This window comes from Radiomyces spectabilis, assembly GCF_025331425.1.
Source record: "Radiomyces spectabilis strain NRRL 2753 chromosome Unknown BYT42scaffold_4, whole genome shotgun sequence".
Classification (NCBI taxonomy): Eukaryota; Fungi; Mucoromycota; class Mucoromycetes; order Mucorales; family Radiomycetaceae; genus Radiomyces; species Radiomyces spectabilis.
The window spans coordinates 475,642-494,219 of NW_026251929.1; the positions used below are offsets into that span (position 1 = coordinate 475,642).

The following is an 18,578-nucleotide window of genomic DNA, read 5'->3' on the forward strand; positions in this document are numbered from 1 at the left end:
TTTTTAAGATTTGATGGCAATTGGGGATTTTGTACGACTTGGAACCATTCCATGATATCATTTTTCATTTTACGATGAAAAAAGAGAAACTCATACAAATTCTTGCAGTAATTAGTTCTTATTTTAAGTATGCCTTTTTTTTTCGTAGTGGTACATGGTTGTCTTTCTTGACTGACAATGGCAGTTTCCTGCTAACCAGCAAACAAAAGCCTCCGATTTACAGTCATCACCAAAAGGCAACCTTTCCTCGTGGGATATCCTAAAGCAATGTTTAATGGTTTGCGGTACGTAGGTAAGGGCTTCAAACTGCAATTAAGAATATTACACTGTGGTAATACGTGGGTGTAAATTTGCCAAAAGCGTCCTTACAAAAAAAAAAAAAAAAAAAAAAAAAAAAAGTTTAGCACTCTATTTCTGACATAGTCCTTGTCAGGAAAGTCTATTTGCAACGGATTGGCAAGAAAAAAGCAGGATAACATTCCAGGTGGCGCAAAGTCTGATCTTTGAGTCATTATGCATATGGATAATATGTATGGACCATGGATTGATGGAATCGTTCAGCATCGTTTTTTTTTTCGTTAGTCTCCTAAATCTTTGCTCATAAATCGTTTGATATGATAATGAATCACATTGTCAGTTTGGTTAAAAAAAAAGAGTTGCATTGATTTTGCTCCTGGAAACAAAGCTGCAACGATCGTCATAAAGCATGAACCGAAAAGTAACGGTTTATCCAAGTCCAACAAAAAGCATGTCATAAACTAACGATTCTTCTTTGTTTATGATGGACATTACATGATGTAGTGCTTTAAGCATGCAGTCGCCTCTCCCCTTTGCCGCTTAAAGCACTCATTTAAGAAATCGTACAACCTATAACTTAAAAACGAATCATCTTGGGATTTAAAAAAGTCTAAAATGGCATTCCCAAAAGAAAAAAAATGGGTCGCGTGTTCATCCATACCATAATGGCCACTTCATAGATGGTAGATAGGCACAGTACACCCAAACACCCGCCACGCGCTACTGCTTGCTCAATTATAATGAATGGATCGGTAAATTTTCTATACAGTTTTATACACACTTGTTCTATACGCTTTTTTGTAAAAAAAAAAAAAAATGATAAAGATAAAGAAGAAAAAAGGATAAAAACAACTCGAACAATAGGGGGAAAAAAGGGACATAAACACGAAATTACAATGTACACAGGCTAAAGGCTAAGAGCTAAGAGAGATAAGGAAGGGTAAAAGAGACGGCATTTTGTTTTCAAGACAAGTTACTGATGGCACTGCGGATATCGAATTCTTCTTCTCGCGGTTCGACTTTGAGACTTCGGGTGTAGTAGACGAGATTATCGGTTTCGATGGTTTCCAGATACCGCACGAGGAAGCGTTGGATCTCATCCACTTCGATCAGTTTGTAAGGAATTTGGAACTGATCTATTTCATTCAATACCCGTGTGGTTTTGATGTACTTGTCGAAATTGATCAACTGGTGACCATTGGGCGACGTGCGGTAGTTGCCATTGCCATCGTCAATAAATGTGATATCGGTGAGGTAGATACCTAGAAATGGGAGACACGGGGCCATCGCGTTCTTGAGTCGATTGCGGTATTCGGCAAAGTTGCGCTGCGAATCGGTAGCACGGTAAATGGGATCGATCATGGCCTTGTACTTGGCCGAGATGTGATCCCATGTCTTTTTCAATCGCGCAATACTCGTCGAATCCAGGGCCGATCGAATCGCCATCAACGTATTGTAATTGCTCAGTTGCAGACAATGCTAAAATAACCCCATCATCGCCATCAATAATGCTTTCTTTTTTCCCCAATTCCCCCAAAACACAAAACTTACATCGGCCACTTTGATCCAGAATTTGATGGCTTGCGCTCGCTTTTTCGGATCGCTTTCGCGCAACACACTGTCAGAGACCCATCCAGTGACCTGATTGCTACGTTGGATCATGGCCTTTACATGGATGGACCGACTTGAATCGGCTTGTTTCGTGAATTCCTGACCGATCATCTCGTAAGGCTCAATTTGACAGAATAAAGAGTTTTCCATCAAGGTCAATTGGCGCGCCAGTTCGAGCGGATCAAAATCATTCACATTCACTTGAGAAAGCGCATTTTGACTTAACGCTTTACGTAACGTATTGCGAAGCGATCGGTTAATGTTGGGTTGAGGATGTCGTTCTGTGAGCGAATCAGTGGAATGATGATCTTCAAACAAGGAAAAAATATACGACCCAGAAGAGATCGACGCATGCGAACCCGTGGCAGATCGTTGCATCATTGCTCGCACATCCTGAGTGTAAGAATGTTTCCTTCCTGCAGGTGCCAGACTTCGCAATGAGAACTAAAGTAAACAAAAATAAGAAGCACACAGAAAAGAAAGAAGAAGAAGAATTAGCTCACTGCAGGATTCTTCTGCATTGCTTTTTGATAAAAACGTGTTTTCTCTTCTTTTTGGGGACTTACGGTGCGTCGAATAAGTTCCAGCATCCGTTTGGATGGACCTGGCATGGCCTGCGCCATTTCATTGGCAGCAAAGTGAATGAGAGTTTGTTCAATGTGCGCATCTTGTTCAAACGAAAAATAAACTTCAAGCCACATTTTGAGTACATTGCAGACTCTCAGACGAACGGGTAAAAGGACACGCTGGGTCCAAAGTTTCGATTCTTCCGTCGTCAATTCCGGTTCCACAGGAGGTGACAAACGGAAACGATCAATGAGCAATTGCAAAAGAGTGGATGGATCCGTAAATAAACGAAAGTTGTAAAAGAAGGCGCGTGTAAAAATCAAGTCTATAAACATAGAATAGCACATGTCAGTCAATGTTTGACCTTAACGTCCTCCATCAAACGGGTGTAAACAAAGTACCTGGTGACTTTTCATGGGATGTCAGCTTGATAATCAGCGCTTCCAGTGTAGCCCCGGTCACTTGACCTTCCCCATTATACATCATCTCGTCTTCAGAAAAGGCGCGTTCCTTGAGAAACCAAGGCTCAGGCTCCTTTGGTTAAGAAAAAAATAAAGAATCAGTCACAATTAACAAAACTCAACCAATGACTATTTTGCCTTTCTTACCTTGATCGACAATGGATCTTGGCGTTCCGTCACTTCCATGGACATCCATGAAGACATACGACGCAACGATGGTGGGTCGATGAGAGTTTCATTGGAAATGTGGTGCAAAGAGGGTGGTTCTTCGCCCTTTTGTTTTGTCAAGGTCATTCGTAAGGTGGAAACGCTCATGCCTCGTGAACGACGTGGTTTGGAAAGCGCAGGGTCAACGGTTGGTGTGGATTTGGAAACAGAGAGTCGAAGATCGCGAGTGCCGGCAGGATGCGGATGGGGGCTAGGAGGTAAAGGGAATGTGCCATTGGAAGCTGACTGTAAAGCGTTAATGGATGATGCACGCGGCCGGGCGGTGATGGCATGCACGGATCCTCGATGCGGTAAACATGGTGGAAGAGACCCGATGGGATTGTCGCCATCGCACTCTTTGACAGGACTCATTGATTCAGGTGTACTCATGGGAGTCACATTGATAGATTCCACCGACGATCGAGCTGCCGTGGTACTGGAGCGACGTACGGTTTCAGAACGCGAGAGCTTGTGACGACTTGATTTCGATGTGGGCCGATCCTTCCTCGACGTACGTGGTGGATGGGTCTCGGATGGGCTGCTGCGAATACGCTGACGCTCTGCCACTGGTTCACCTTGGCATGAACCCATCTCTTCCTCATCATGATCGTCATCGACATCATCGTGGTCATCATTATCGTCTTGTTGTTGCTCTGCAAACACATCTTCCTGATGAGAATAAAGCGTCGAAAATGGCGGTTTGCTGGCATCAGAGTCGTCGTTTCTACCAGGTGAATAGTGGCCAATCTCCAACTTTTCCACGTCCTTTTCGGTAGGTCGAGAATGGTGTTTGCCGGCTAGGGTGGCTAAAGGCTGGTTTTCGTCCACATCATCGTCGGCATGCGTGACGCGCGAAGGAGGCAGATGGGAATGAGAAACCGACGACGAGGACGACGACTTGTTGTTAAGTGAGATTTCGTCTTGGGGTGACATGGAGGATGTGCTGCTGTCGGAGGAACTGGTGGCATCGTCGTCATATTGAGACTGAAGAACGTTCAAACTGGTGACTTTGCGTCCAAGAATACTAAGAGTTTGGTGACGACGTGTATCGACCGAGTCCTGAAGCTTATCGCGCATGGCGCGCACATCATCTTGCATGTCCCCGGTTTCGGCAGGATCAACGTGCAAACATGTCTTGACACACGCAGCACATTCGTGGGTGGTACGAACCACGTTTTCGCAACTTATTCGTAACTGTTCGCAATCATCGGGTGTCTGCATATCACGTGGCCCGGCCAAGGCTCGTACGGCTGTGACAAGATTCGTGATCGCACTGTACACGGCCTCTTTAGCAAGCACCAAGGCAACCAAATGAGGATCTTCAGGGATAATGGAACAGTGCTTGTAGTCAAGTTCGCCGATATTGGAACACACATGTTCCACGACGGCAAGAAAGGTACGAACGGCTTCCACGGCTTTCCGGGTCATTTCCAGCATATCCGTGGCGCGGTGTCGGCTGCCGATAAAATGTTCAATGGTGTGAAGCAATCCCTGCATGAGGGTGTCAATGGTGTGCTGATGATCCAAAATCGTCTGCAATATATGCTGCGCATCACAAAGAGGGACTGCTTTTGCAATCAGAGAAGCACTCGATAGCCTTGCATCCAGGAGCTGTTGTCGTAAGGAGGTTGTGGAAACAGATGCGCTCGACGTAAACGACATCATCGACACGCGCGGAGACACATCGTCTTGCTGTTGTTGGTGTTGTTGTTCTGTTGTAGATCCCGTGATATCGGTGGTTTCATCGTGAGGGTGGTGATGGTGCGAGGGAACAGTTTGGGCGATCGTTTCAAAAGTATTCATTTCCGACAGCAGTTGATGGGCTAAGGAGCACACTTGTTCGATCATCTTATCGATGTGCGAATCGTCGGCTTGCAAGTCTTTTCCTTTGAGTACTAATTTACTGAGTGCACCAAGTACGACTTTGCGTTGGCGAGCTAATTCGGGAAACGCCTTGAGAACAGGACTGTCTTTGTTTACAGCGTGAGCCGATGCCAAGACGGATCGAACAGCGGAAATGACTTGAAAATTACACAGTTTAATATTGGACGGATCCCCGGTGGAACAAGCGTCCACGAGTAATGCAATTTCTTTGGCCACATCTTCCAAAAGATGGGAGGGATCGGTCGATTCGATCGAGGCCGCAGGGTCCTTGGTGGTGGATGAAGGATGGCCGTGGATCAGGGTTTGAGTCAAAGGTCCATGACCTTGCACGGTTGGGGATTCGGACACTGATTGGGAGATCTATACAAGAAAAATTTTTCGAGTTGGATTAGATGGGAATACAAAATTAAAAATGGGCACAAAAGGTGGAAGAAAGAGACGGATTACTGTGGATAGCATGTACACAAATGACGAGATGTCAAATTAGGAAAGGATCAATTTTTTTTGAAAGTCCTCCCTTTTCTTTTACCTTTGAATCCCAACCCGACATGGACGATGGAGTGATCTCCTCTCCACTGAGCTGAGCCATGTGTTGGCGCCAGTGTTCAAACTGAAGAACATCCTTGGATCCATCTTCTTCGTAATCGATACTGTGACGACTCGCTTCGCCAATCACGCCCACGTAGTTGCTAGGAAACCATCCTCGACAACCGTCGTGCTGTCCATCCCACCACCCTGATTCGTCTCGATTGAGTACTTCGATGATAGCGCCTCGGCGGAAAAAAAGACACGACACATTATCGGAGGGTGCATTGTTAGGAAAGAAGTCGTGAAGCGCTTGGACAAAGTGCGATGTGAAAGTGGAAGGAGCAGATGCAGTGACATGGCGTGGTGAACTGGGAAGCGATGAGGGTGGTGACAGTGCGATGGAGGTCGGTGAAGTGGGACGAGCGAGAAGCGACAGTGGTTGGTGTGATAAGGTCATGCTATGTACGAATAAATATAAACAGAATAGAGGCTGAAAAGATTACAAGTAAAAACGGGAGTATATCTTTCTAGGTTAGATGGAGTGGGTGAGGGGTGGGTGGGTTAGTTTTTATAACGCGTGTTTGCAACGATCAGGTAGAGACCATGGAGAGGAATAATTAGACAGAATATAGAATCAGAAAAAGGAAAAAACAACGACACCGAAAAAAAAGAGATAGAACGAGATGTTAAAACGGTGAATATGATGAGAAAGATCTGAAAGCAAGATGAAACGAGAAAGAAGAAGAAAAAAACAAAGCCCACACACGATAGATCAAAGGATATATACAATGGCAAAAAGTGAAAGAAAAAAAAAACGAGAAAAGGGAAAGAAGAAAAAAAATTCCAAGGGCGTTTTATCCTGGCTTTTAAACGGGAAAGGGGAAAGCGGCAAACGAGGTCGTCGTTGAGCTACCAAGTTTAGGGGTGAATTTGTCTATTTCTCTATCAGCCATCGTCACCTCACCGTCCAAGCCGTTCTCGTCCATTTTATTCATTTCTCACCTTCTACACTCAACACACGAGTTTCATCAATATTCCCTTGTTAGTGAAAAAAAAAGATCGACAATCACACGATGTTCCACTCCTCCTTTTCATGGCTCGCTCTATTCTCTCTCATTTTTTTAATAGATTATCTCGCGCCATTTGGCTTTGATGGTGGTGGTTGGCTTGTAGCATCGATATATGTCTAACTTTTGACTGCTATCAATTCATAAGGTACATCCAACTATGATTATCCAAGGCATCACGGATACGACTGCTTTTTTTGATTTTTTTCAGGTACCACTGTTTTACATGGTTGTTGTATTTATTTGTATTGGAGAGAAAAAAAAATAATAATCATTCGATGAAAAAAAAAAAAAAAAAAAAAAAAAAAACTGCTAAAGTATCGACAATGACAATGACAATAAAAGCAAGGCGAGGTAACCGTTCTAAAAGGAATTGTTCGATTGCAAATCATCTATTCCCGCTGCATTGGTCACCAGAAAGGTCCGAAGTGATTATTTATAGGAGTTGCCAATGAAACTCAAATCGTACCCGAAAAAAAAAAGTGGTGTCCATGCGATGAAAGCCAGGCATGTAGACGATATAAAAATTCACAGAGACAAACTTTAATAAAATGAGTCAACTCAACTTATTCTTCTTGATTAACTTGAATTAAAAAGATTTCCTTCGATTGTTCCTTTTCCTTTGGCGGTCCGTGAAAAGCATAATGCGCTGAATTAGACAATGGTTTCTGGCGGAGCTTAAAATGGTCTGCAATCATGAATTGCACCCATCTGCAGTTGCTATGCTCACTTTTTTACGTGATTAAACAAAAATGGGTCTCATCAACTAATTGCCCTTGTTCTCTTGGAAATGAATAGGGTTCATAACAAAAAGAAGCTTTTAGTTTGCAAGCCAGGGTCTGGGTGAGCTGTCCTTCCGGGTTATTCGAAAATGAACCGTCCGATCAAGGAGAGTCATTAGCGGCGATATTCGAGTTTATTTAGGAGCTGGGTATCGTTTCGATAAGAACCATTCTCTTCCCGATAATGAGCACTTGCACCTGGAGAGAAAAAAAAATCTGTCAGACCCTAATAAAGGGAAAGCTTTTAATACCAAAATTTTTTCGTCCATTTTTTTCCAGGCTAATAATTCATTTGGTCTGCGGAGACCTAACCGATGATGGGTCGTAGTCAAATGACACTTTGCGCCACAAGCATAATGCCATAAAGGAACGAGGATCGACGAATAATTATCACGGATTTAAACCAGAATAGACATCGGATGTTTAAATTAAGAACCTATTTCAAAGTGCTCCTTTACGACACGATACGAATCTGTAGAAAGGGAATTTCGATGAATTGGGTGATGAACATTAAATCGTCACCGCATACATGATCCTATTATTCGTAATGATAGTAAAAAGAAGCTAGCTTCACAGTTGCAAAGAGCCATGTTGACGATGGCGTTGCGGCCAAGGGGGCGTAACACGAAACAACAATAATAACAACATCAAATACAACAACAACAACAAGAATTTGCGGGTGTGAACAATGACAGCGCAAAGCAGTCCCCGTTATCTTACGACAACGGGGACCATAGTTGGATGATGTGAAGAACCATTATTTTTTGCGTGGACAAACATGGGCTTGGCAGTAAGCACCAATCACTCCATGCAGCATTGGAAAAAAAAATTCAAACAGTTATAAGCGTAACCGCGTGGAAGACACGAAACCAGAGTTACAGTCACCCGGATCAACAAAACAAATCTGCTACGAAAACGATGTGGGCAAAAAGAATGCTTCCTTCTCTTTTGACACATGCTACTACCTGAACAAAATACTTTAATGGTCTACAACTGTTCGTGTGTTTCAACTAGCTTACAATTGAATGTTATGAGCACACACTTGACCTATGTGCAGATTATTTGTGAGAATAGCAGAAAATAGAACAATATCAAAAATCAAGAAGCCCCCGAAAGTGAGAGCGCGAAACTATCTAAAGAAAAGGTGTCCAAAAGAAGCAGTGTGTAAACCTTTAAAAAAGAATCGCAATCGGCGAGATAGTCGTACATTCGAAACGGGAGACAGTGGAATAAGAAAAGATCATCAGAACCCTTTATTTTCGTCAGCAATGTTTTAGATGATATTCACGACAGTGTTTTTCACCTAGCGCTCTATGGACATTAGCACAATCCTGGTGGTGACCTTGGTAAAGTCCAGTTTTGCGGACGTGTGATTTACTTTTAAAGCAAAGCTGTCAGCTTCTTTACCTTTATGGAATAAGATTCTCTGTAGTACGATATCTGGTAGGAACTTATTCCTGCCCATGTGCCCAGACTTGAGACAAGGCACTTTAGCTGACAGTTGCGTATTTTTATCGACATGGCTGACAGTTGCGCATTTTCATCGACTTAGCTGACAGTTGCGCACTTTATAATCGACTTGTGCCAGCCCGTGAGTAGTGCTGCAAATCCGCTTAACAACCCGTGTCTTTCAAGATGCTTATCCACCACCAAATCAGCGCCATCAACGAAAGTAATTTAAATTTGGTTTCAATAAAATGTACTTGGTAACTTAGGAAGTTTTCCTGATGAACACGAATAGAAAAAGAGAGCATAATCTTCTTTTTTTAATAGGATGGTTGACGCATGCCCTTATTTTTCTCGTGAACGCCATCAAAATTACTAAATTTGCACGGCAACAATTCCTTTTTCAATCACAGCTTACCAGGCATGCAAGCGTGAATAGCGATCTGGATATCTACCCGGACTTTTGATAACTACATGTGTCTGCAAAATAACTGATTGTTGTCTCGAACTTCGATCGTCGTGGTATCACAACTGCTACAGACTTTACTCGTCTTATACTCATCTACACAGAGCACAAGAGCTTTTTGTGCGAGAACTTGTCGGAATTTCTATCCGTTCAACTTATAAGTTATTTCCTCATGCGAATTACGTCGCCTTTTTTTCTGTTTCACCTTGACGGAAACTGGCGGATTGCCTTTCAATGAATGCAAATCGGCGTCGCCAAATGCAACTACAGCCGCACCTTTGGGCCTCTCCCGCCCGCGCCGGGCTCTCTGTCGTCTTTGCTTGCGGCATCGTTGGACTGCTTGTAGACCCACAGTGGTCTCTATAGCATAGAATGAGCCGCTATCACTTTTACGTACGATAACACAAACTCACTTGCAAGTTCTTGTCTGCTGGGTCTCCTAACAAGCTGTCGGCCATTTTGTGCATGGTCATTTGCCGCTGTCTCTCGAGTAAAGCACGTTTCTCTCGGTGACGATACGATCGATTGAAATTGTACAGTCTGTTCTTGAAGTCTTAAGTCCTGAGAATCGATCTGACGATATGCAACTTACCTGTTGTGGACACTTTCCAAAGTTCTTAAATGGTCTCGGAATTCTGCGACCGTACCACATTTGGCAGTGTTCTCGCGTAATCGGTCATATACATCCTGAATGCTCGCAGATCTCCTATTGTTCAGTTCGATCTGATGACTCCAATGAAACCTACTGCTTCGTCTGTATTGCGAAGGATGCCAAATAAGTGAATACATTTTCTCTTCTTGCCCAATTTAACCTCTACTTACTGATATGCTCCATTTGATATTGAGAAAACGTGCCTATATCGTTGCTCAGGCATATGTAGATTTTTCATTTGAATCTACCGCTGTTATGACAGATCGTAACCCTATTGATGCGGATATCATAAGTTAACATATTGATGTATTTCCCAGGGATAGCGCAGTTTACCCGGATCTATGCCAATGATTCTTGCATTGGGAACAATTCCAGTTGGTTCTTTCTTCAAGTGGTATAAACCACGACGCCAACCAGTCATGTCCGGCTCACGCGGAAGGAAATCAAATTCTCTCTTCGATGAATGGATTTGGACTACCATTTACAAGTGTGGCAAGAAAGTAAGTATTCAATATTCCATTTTGAATTACAAGGTCATAGCGCTTGCAGAATTTTATCGTCGCCATCACCCCGTTGGTTTCGAGTCCGTAGGCGAATTGATACTTTTTTGAATTGTCGGCTATTTGAGGCCTGGTTATTGTATCGAAAAAAAAATGAGAGATCATGTTAAGTGGCGACTTACCAGCCTCGATGAGCCCAGCTCTGAATCGATTGGGCATGATTTTGTCCAAGTCAAATATCGTCTCCCACATGGTTTGTTTGAAAGTCTGATCATCTGGACACGACCGTTGAAAAACTTGAAGTCCAATAAATCGTTCTGTCGCCTCAATCTCGTAACGACCCCTCCTCATTATTTATATTGGAGCTAAATACATTGTCATAAAAAAAAAGTGAAAGGTTAGGTGATATATTATTGCTTACATTCATTTCATTAGGCACGATGTACCCTTCGTTGTAGGCGTGCTGACAGAAATAATAAAAGCAGACGACACTCAATGGGAGATAGCCTCGGAACCCACTGTGAATAGCAATATAGATGGCTTATAATCTTTGATACATACCTATTTGATGAGAGGCCAAAGGCAGAACGGACCATATACGTCCATTATAAAGCTTGGCTTGCGAAAGCAGCCAGGTAGAAAACTGAATCAATCGACCGCTCCCTGAGGGGCCTGCAAGGGCTTCGATGGCGTCACTGTTGCGATCCCCAAACTGTTGATTATACGTCTGCAGTAATTCACTATAAGCAAGCGTAAGAATATATTATTTTACATTCGTGCTCCATATATTGTGGTCAACACACCTGTAAAAAGAAACAGATAAATCAGTAATCAGTGGATGTGAAAAAATTAAGAAACAGATGGAAGTGAGAGCAAGAAGCGCTCAAATACTTTTTATTGCAAGTGCCTCACGAGCTTGGTTTCAGTTGAGGGCTGCGCCATTTGTTCAACGCGCCAATATGCAGAAGCATGATCGACAAGTGTTACGACGACTTTTTCTAGTCAGGTAAATCCGGTGATTGCCTGAAAATGATAACTATCATTGATGACATGGTCCAATAGAAATCTGATAGACTAAACACCATTAGTATTGTAATTCGAAGTGTGGTCAACAGCAATATTTTAACTCTGTATTCAAGTGTGTGATTGCCATTCTCTTACATTTTCACACTTTTCGATCACTTCTGTGGCTATTCGCAAGCTGTCCATGCGTGTTTTTAAATCTCGACGGTTGCATTGCGAGCAACTTCTTCAATTAGCTTCGGGAACGAGACTCTGGATCTGCTATATTGAGACAGGAAGCAATCCGATTCTGCAAACATTTCGCAGTGGTATCTTCAGGAACGAGAAGGTACGGGTCTGACCCAAGAAAAAGGGTGTATTGCGATTAATGGTAGAAGAGGACAGACTAGGAGGAGCGACATAGAATGAATTCCGCTGATCTAGCTACCATCATTATCGATCATAACTGCTTGGATTTGACCCATGATCGTGTTTCAACCAGCATTTACGATGGGATACATTGAAAAGTTATCGGTCAACATCCATGCCAACGGCATGCCTTTCCCGGTTACTTGGCATTTTGCCACATTGTGTACAAATATGACCTCTTGCCATTGGGAAGCTTGGCAGTGTTGTGAGTGGCATTCATACAAACAATAAACGAATTGGCTCAAAGGAGCTGTATTGGTAATTGACGATTTATTTTATTTAGGAAAACATAGACTTCCCTACTACTAAGAATGACCCCATCTGTGTACTTACTCCAACTGCCACCGGCTCATGAAAGCAATTAGTGACCATCCAGAATTAGTGTGGTAAAATTGCAGAAAGAAGCCTTCTTCGTTGATCTTCTGCCCCCCACAAAGCCAAACTCTCATAAATATTTTCATGGAGCTGGGAGTTCTTCTTCAGGATACGCTGGATGGCATTGTACACGTGCATATATCCAATCCAAAAGCTTTCCGGGACAAGGGCCTCACCGTTCCAAATCTACATGACAAGTGTTAATGCATAATACTGAAGCAAAAGGAAGATGATTTGTCTTCGTCAATGTATCACTGTTCATACGAAGCATGCGATTGATCTGCGCTCAGGTGAAGTTGCATTGTACCTGCTCGTCAATCCATGTAGAAAGATTAGATTTGAGCGGGCCGGTACGCAGATCTAAAGTACCCGGGACATGACCTCATGCTTCCAACGGTAAGTCACCTTCACATGACCAGCGTCGGCGTCGAACGATGAGGCGGCGTTTCTAGCCGTGCATCCACACCCGATGAAGGGACGAGTGCGGCGCTTCTTTGCCTGAGGCACATATTTTGCCTCCACGATGGCATTCGTAATAACAACGGAAAAATGGACCGGGCTCGATGGACCCTTTCTGGAGGAACTTACAGCGATACTTGGCTTCTTGTTTCTCGATTTAATTTGAGCAAGCACATCCTGCGGAAGTATGAAGACGGCAGGACATTCAGATGCAAAATTCTTCAACAGGACGGATGACCGAGTTGGTGATAGCGTCGTGTGAGAAATCGGCATACTATTGATAAGGTAGACACACGCGCCGGTCATAGTATTGAACTATAGGAATAGACAAAACACATACCTTTAAGTTTATAAGATGGTCGACTGATGACGCCACTGAAAAATTTCAGAGCGCGACGACGCGCTTTTTGTTTTGTGAGTGTGTTTTTCGTGTCGTTCCTTTTTTTTTTTTTTCTTTTCAAGCTTCACGAGTCGTTTTTAACCATGGCCGCTTTATTACCGGTGACAATCGGCATCAACTATGATGAAGATAAACGTAACTTTGAACAAATCTCTACTTTTATATAGAAAGAGAGAACGCTGACTGATTCTCTTTTTTGCACAGAATTACTGTCCCACTTCCTTGCCAACTTCAAGGACACCGCGACCAATGCCCTGAAATACATGGATGTGCTTGTACGTCGATAATAAAATATACACCAATCTGCGATTGTCTAATCTTACCCATTTCCTTTGTTCAGCAAAAAGTAGTCGATAGAGAACAATCCGTCGTTACCATTGAATTGGACGATCTGGCCGTGGTAAGTGCAATTAGCGTGGCGCGACACTGGATTTCCCACTGATCCTTTTTTTTTTTCAGCACGAAGATTCGCGTGTGCGCAGTGTCGCTCACATTCGACGCAATACGAAACGTTACATTGACTTGTTCTGTACCGTTATTGACGAACTGATGAAGGACATGACGCCCGCTCGACCTGAATTGTCTTACAAGGACAGCGTCCTGGATGTCATTATTAGCCAACGTCGCGTGCGCGATGAAAATCTGGTGATTGAAGGAAACGACGATAATGCCGGTTTCCCTCCCGCTTTAACTCGTCGATAGTACGTACACAAAACAAACCTCTTCTGCTCTTTTTTTTTTGTGCGTCTTAATGTTTTGCTAAATCACCGGTTATTTAGTGAGGTGTTTATCAAGCCTTTGACCAACGATCCCACCTTGGCGGTTCGTCACGTGAATGGTGCTTTGCTGGGTCATTTGGTTACTTTACGTGGTATTGTGACCAGAGTGTCCGATGTCAAGCCATTCTTGCAAGTCAATACCTACAGTTGTGACGCTTGCGGCAGTGAAATTTTCCAGGAAATCAAGCAACGTCAATTCACCCCCTTGACGGAATGTCCTTCGCAAATGTGCCGAAATAACAGCATCAAGGGTAAACTGTATATGCAAACCAGAGCTTGTAAATTCTTGGCTTTCCAAGAAGTCAAAGTCCAGGAATTGGTAAGTTTGTTGGTTGGAAAGGAAAAAAAAAGGCGCGGGATGAGATGGAACTTGGGTGGCTAACCCTGAAAATTTCATGATAGACGGATCAAGTCCCTGTGGGTCACATTCCAAGGACAATGACGGTTCATCTTTACGGCGCCATGTGCCGTCAATTGACGCCTGGTGACGTGTGTCATGTTTCCGGCATCTTCTTGCCAATGCCATACACCGGATTCCGTGCCCTGCGTGCTGGTTTATTGACCGATACCTACTTGGAAGCACAATACATTCATCGTCTCAAGAAGCAGTATGATCAGTTGGAGATGTCTTTGGAAGATTCGCAGCGAATCGAACAACTCAGAGCGGATCCCAACATCTACAGTCACTTGGCTCGCAGTATTGCTCCTGAAATCTACGGTCATGATGATGTGAAGAAGGTGCTTTTGTTGTTGCTCGTTGGTGGTGTCACTAAGACGGTCGGTGACGGCATGAAGATTCGTGGTGATATCAACGTGTGTTTGATGGGTGATCCTGGTGTGGCCAAATCCCAATTGCTTAAATTCATTGGTAAAGTCGCGCCTCGCGGTGTGTACACCACAGGTCGTGGTTCTTCCGGTGTCGGTCTGACTGCGGCCGTCATGCGTGATCCTGTCACAGATGAAATGGTACTCGGTAAGTCTTGAAGGCATCAGCCCATGAGATCAGCAAATTTTTAACTCTGTGCTGTGATGAAAAAAATTAGAGGGTGGTGCTCTTGTCCTTGCCGATAATGGTATTTGTTGCATTGATGAGTTTGATAAAATGGACGATTCGGATCGAACGGCTATCCACGAAGTCATGGAACAGCAAACCATCAGTATCTCCAAAGCCGGTATCAACACGACCTTGAATGCTCGCGCTTCCATTTTGGCCGCAGCGAATCCCTTGTATGGCCGCTACAACACGCGCATGTCGCCTACCCAAAATATCAATTTACCGGCGGCCTTGCTGTCGCGTTTCGATATCCTGTATTTGATGTTGGATAAACCCTCGGACGATTTGGATCGTCTGTTGGCCGAGCATGTGACCTACGTCCACACCCACAATAAGCATCCCAGCTTGGACTTTGAAGTGTTGGAACCTAATATGATCAGGTATGTGATCGAAAAATGGAGTAGGAGGTTGGAGTGGGGGTTTGGGAATAGGGGTCGCCATAACGAAAAAATTGGATGGCTCATTCATTTATTTCCACAGACACTACGTTGCTCAAGCACGAACCAAACGACCTGTGTTGTCCAATGAGGTATCCGACTATGTGATCAGTGCCTATGTGCAAATGAGGCGTCAGTACAAGTTGGACGAAGAACGTCAGCAACAATTCACGTATGCGTCCGCACGTACATTACTCGGCATTATCCGTATGGCACAGGCCTTGGCGCGTATTCGATTTTCGGACTCCGTGGATGCGGCGGATGTGGATGAAGCACTCCGATTGATTGACGTATCCAAGGCTTCCTTAATGGACGACGATTCGCGCGATCAGCGTCAAGACCGTACTCCCACGTCGGTCATTTTCAACATTGTTAGACAGTTGCGCGAAACGTACGGTAACCAGATCAATATGTCCGTGGTGCGAGACCGTGTATTGGCTCGCGGTTATACCGATGCACAACTGGAAGAGGCTACACGAGTGTACTGTGACTTGGATGTATGGCAGTTGAACGCCAGTAGAACACGTCTTATCATTGTCCAGTAAAGGGCCGTTTGTCGGCTCTCATATTAATCTTTTTTTCACATCTTTCATTCTCTTTCTTTCTTTTTATTTTCTTTATATTTTATCCTGTAAATAAAATTTCCCATATTGGCATCATTTGGTTAAGCGACGATGGCATCGGTCCAGGCAAAAAGAGACAGACATAACCAAGATGGCTACGCTGCTAGGATAATGGATGATTCTATCTTGATCTAATTTTATTCGGCGGCTTGAATGGTATCGACATTTTGCGCGATGGTGTCCGGTTCCATTTCCGTAGGCGATTCACGTATATCATGGATCTGGAGGAATCAGTCAGTCAGTCAGCCAACAAATACCAGGAAATGACGCTATTTTCTTACCTTGAACATGGCCACGATAAATTCAGCCAATGGTTTGACGATCCACCGTGTAGGTTGACGTAAATGTTCAAACCAGCCAAGGTGGCCTCCCTTTTCGGTGGTAGCAAGCACGACATAGGGATTCACTTTGACTTCGTCGTAGGGAATACATGATTCGGGTACAATGGGATCATCCAGGGCGTTGAAGCAAAGCAGGGGAATTCGGACCTTTTCAATAAAGCGACAGGAACTGGCGTCTCGGTAATAGTTATTCACGGTGGTATAATTGAACATCTTGCGGGTGCAAGCATCGTCAAAGCCGCGAAGGGTGGAACTGTTCATGACTTCCTCAACATTGATTTTTCCATCCTGACCCAAAATATCTGTATGCCTAACATGACATGAGTACCAAAAAAACGTGATTTTTCAAAGTTGTCCACAGAGAATACCTACTTGCTGAATGCTCGTTTGAGGTTATTTGCCATGGTGGCGGAATAGACGGATCGCGAAAAATAGTTCTCATCCAAGGATTGGGATGATTTCATGAAATCAAAAGGGTTGGCAACGGAAATAGCGGCTTTGAAAGGCGTCTTTTCTTGTTCTTCACCGAGATACTAAATTGACAGATTATCGGTCATTTGAGCTGATCACGATTTTCAAAGGCTATGTCGTACCTTGACCAGGATATTCGCACCCAACGAGAATCCAATACCCACGAGCGGGGTGCCTGCAGGCAGCACCTCTTGCAAATGTTTCAACACAAATCGAAGGTCGTCGGTATAGGCCCCGTTAAATAGCTGGGGCGTTTTAAGACTGGTGTTGGCACAACCACGGCAATTCATAACCACGGCACGATAGTTAAATGGAGGGCGTGTGACCTGCGATGTGCGTTTGTCTTAGACATTCAATAGGATCACCAACATAGAATTATGAAGCTTACCACTTCGAGTACACTGCGAATATAAGATTCATGACTACCTCCGGTCAATCCGTGTAATGCTACGAGTACTGGAGTATTGTCAAGGGGCTGATTCGGTGGGGTCCAGTCGAGGGCGAGATGACCGCCATCGGGTAAATCGAGCATTTGACGTTGGTAGACAATGTCATTGTCGGTGGTGCTAGAATTGTAGTAAGCAGCATAACCGGTTTGAAGGTGACCGTTGAATAGATAGGACGTAGGGGTAAAAGTGGCTTTGGGGCCGACAATGGTCGGACAAGTGGAAGTGATATAATCAGCCAAGGCGACCCGTTGCCCTTTCACGAGCAAAGGAACTGTATTCGGATGATGCGTAAGTTTGACAGCAGCCATCAATAAATAAAATAATCACAGTGATATTAAAGAATCTGGTTAGTTTTTTAAAAGCTAGGAGATTCCCTTTATATTTCAACGCATGGTTGACCCTGGCGCGTGTGCCACAGTGGCTTGTTTCACACACAAAGAACGCATATAAAATTACAAATCTGAAACTTCATTAGCCACATTATAAAAATTGATGAGTATGCTTTTAAAAAAAAAAGTCTGCCCTTGATCAAGAGATACTTAATCAAAGTATGATATGTCATGCCCGTACGTATACTGCCACTGGATAGCATCCTTTGTAAGGTGCGTGACCATTCTGACTGCAAGGATCGTCTTGGTTGATGTCAAAGAACAAAAGCTCATCGCAAGAAGGGAGCACATGTCTCGGCAGTTGGTTCGTCTTTTTGTCATGTAGCTCTTCCGCGACCTTTGGTTGCAACCGACCAGAAGCAGTACATGATTACTACATGCAATGACTCTGACGTCTGACGTCCCAGCAGCCAGAATCCACGTATCATGGCATATTTGATTGTGAGAACAAATTATCAAAATGTTTAACTGTTCATTTTGGATCCCTCATCCTTGTTGGGGCTCGCTGGAATTTTTTTCATTGAATACTTCATCATTGCTACTGCTGTGAGTTGGATTTCTCAAGGCCAGAAGCGACAGACGACAACCCACTTTTTCGGTATTATTTTCGGCCTTGGGTTCACCACGAGGAACGGGAGCTCATAAGACAAAGTAAAGCTCGCATAACTTATGCAGCCACCTCTGATGTCATTCCTTTTGAAGAAAAAATGGTTCGGTATAAAGTTCGACCGCGCAAGCTCTTCAACTTGGAGCTTGCTGGGATAATATCGCTTTTGCAATTTTTATGTATGGCATTGTCACCTTCCCAATTCGGATGCCACCGATGAAACTGAGTTCCCAACTTTGCCTATTATTTGCCTAAAATGGGCAAATTACGAAATAGGCAAGTAAACAACGGGTGA

The 18,578-nt window shown here is 43.8% G+C and overlaps 4 protein-coding genes across 4 annotated transcripts; 1 reads left to right on the forward strand and 3 right to left on the reverse strand.

Annotated features, from left to right (window-relative positions):
* Nucleotides 1–1,043: 1,043 nt before the first annotated feature.
* On the reverse strand, nt 1,044–6,372 carry BYT42DRAFT_562259 (uncharacterized protein). Its single transcript, XM_051567454.1, has 6 exons — nt 5,557–6,372; nt 3,084–5,387; nt 2,877–3,009; nt 2,475–2,800; nt 1,849–2,352; nt 1,044–1,776 (listed from the first exon to the last, which is right to left on the reverse strand). The coding sequence occupies exons 1-6, from the start codon at nt 6,010–6,012 to the stop codon at nt 1,261–1,263; spliced, it is 4,239 nt and encodes a 1,412-aa protein (XP_051425053.1). The 5' UTR covers nt 6,013–6,372; the 3' UTR covers nt 1,044–1,260.
* A 3,208-nt stretch (nt 6,373–9,580) lies between these two features.
* Nucleotides 9,581–10,151, reverse strand: BYT42DRAFT_612072 (uncharacterized protein; the record flags this gene model as incomplete). Its single annotated transcript, XM_051571581.1, has 5 exons — nt 9,581–9,676; nt 9,730–9,856; nt 9,909–10,003; nt 10,063–10,070; nt 10,139–10,151. The coding sequence occupies 5 exons, from the start codon at nt 10,149–10,151 to the stop codon at nt 9,581–9,583; spliced, it is 339 nt and encodes a 112-aa protein (XP_051425054.1).
* Nucleotides 10,152–13,167: 3,016 nt separating this feature from the next.
* Nucleotides 13,168–15,988, forward strand: BYT42DRAFT_511873 (DNA replication licensing factor MCM7). The gene is made up of 8 exons (XM_051565164.1): nt 13,168–13,268; nt 13,338–13,408; nt 13,474–13,533; nt 13,593–13,834; nt 13,913–14,231; nt 14,315–14,885; nt 14,956–15,346; nt 15,447–15,988. The coding sequence occupies exons 1-8, from the start codon at nt 13,217–13,219 to the stop codon at nt 15,946–15,948; spliced, it is 2,208 nt and encodes a 735-aa protein (XP_051425055.1). The 5' UTR covers nt 13,168–13,216; the 3' UTR covers nt 15,949–15,988.
* Nucleotides 15,989–17,633, reverse strand: BYT42DRAFT_562268 (Alpha/Beta hydrolase protein). The gene is made up of 5 exons (XM_051567455.1): nt 17,227–17,633; nt 16,961–17,164; nt 16,740–16,900; nt 16,308–16,677; nt 15,989–16,247 (listed from the first exon to the last, which is right to left on the reverse strand). The coding sequence occupies exons 1-5, from the start codon at nt 17,593–17,595 to the stop codon at nt 16,164–16,166; spliced, it is 1,188 nt and encodes a 395-aa protein (XP_051425056.1). The 5' UTR covers nt 17,596–17,633; the 3' UTR covers nt 15,989–16,163.
* Between the last annotated feature and the right edge of the window lie 945 nt (nt 17,634–18,578).

Coding starts and splice junctions, on each gene's coding strand:
- BYT42DRAFT_562259 (XM_051567454.1), bottom strand. CDS start 6,012: ATGACCTTATCACACCAACCACTGTCGCTTCTCGCTCGTCCCACTTCA. Junction 3,010..3,083: donor AAGATCCATTGTCGATCAAG/GTAAGAAAGGCA, acceptor TCTTAACCAAAG/GAGCCTGAGCCTTGGTTTCT. Junction 2,801..2,876: donor ATCCCATGAAAAGTCACCAG/GTACTTTGTTTA, acceptor CTATGTTTATAG/ACTTGATTTTTACACGCGCC.
- BYT42DRAFT_511873 (XM_051565164.1), top strand. CDS start 13,217: ATGGCCGCTTTATTACCGGTGACAATCGGCATCAACTATGATGAAGAT. Junction 13,835..13,912: donor CCCGCTTTAACTCGTCGATA/GTACGTACACAA, acceptor CCGGTTATTTAG/TGAGGTGTTTATCAAGCCTT. Junction 14,232..14,314: donor AAGTCAAAGTCCAGGAATTG/GTAAGTTTGTTG, acceptor ATTTCATGATAG/ACGGATCAAGTCCCTGTGGG.
- BYT42DRAFT_562268 (XM_051567455.1), bottom strand. CDS start 17,595: ATGGCTGCTGTCAAACTTACGCATCATCCGAATACAGTTCCTTTGCTC. Junction 16,678..16,739: donor CTCAAACGAGCATTCAGCAA/GTAGGTATTCTC, acceptor ATGTCATGTTAG/GCATACAGATATTTTGGGTC. Junction 16,248..16,307: donor TTATCGTGGCCATGTTCAAG/GTAAGAAAATAG, acceptor TGATTCCTCCAG/ATCCATGATATACGTGAATC.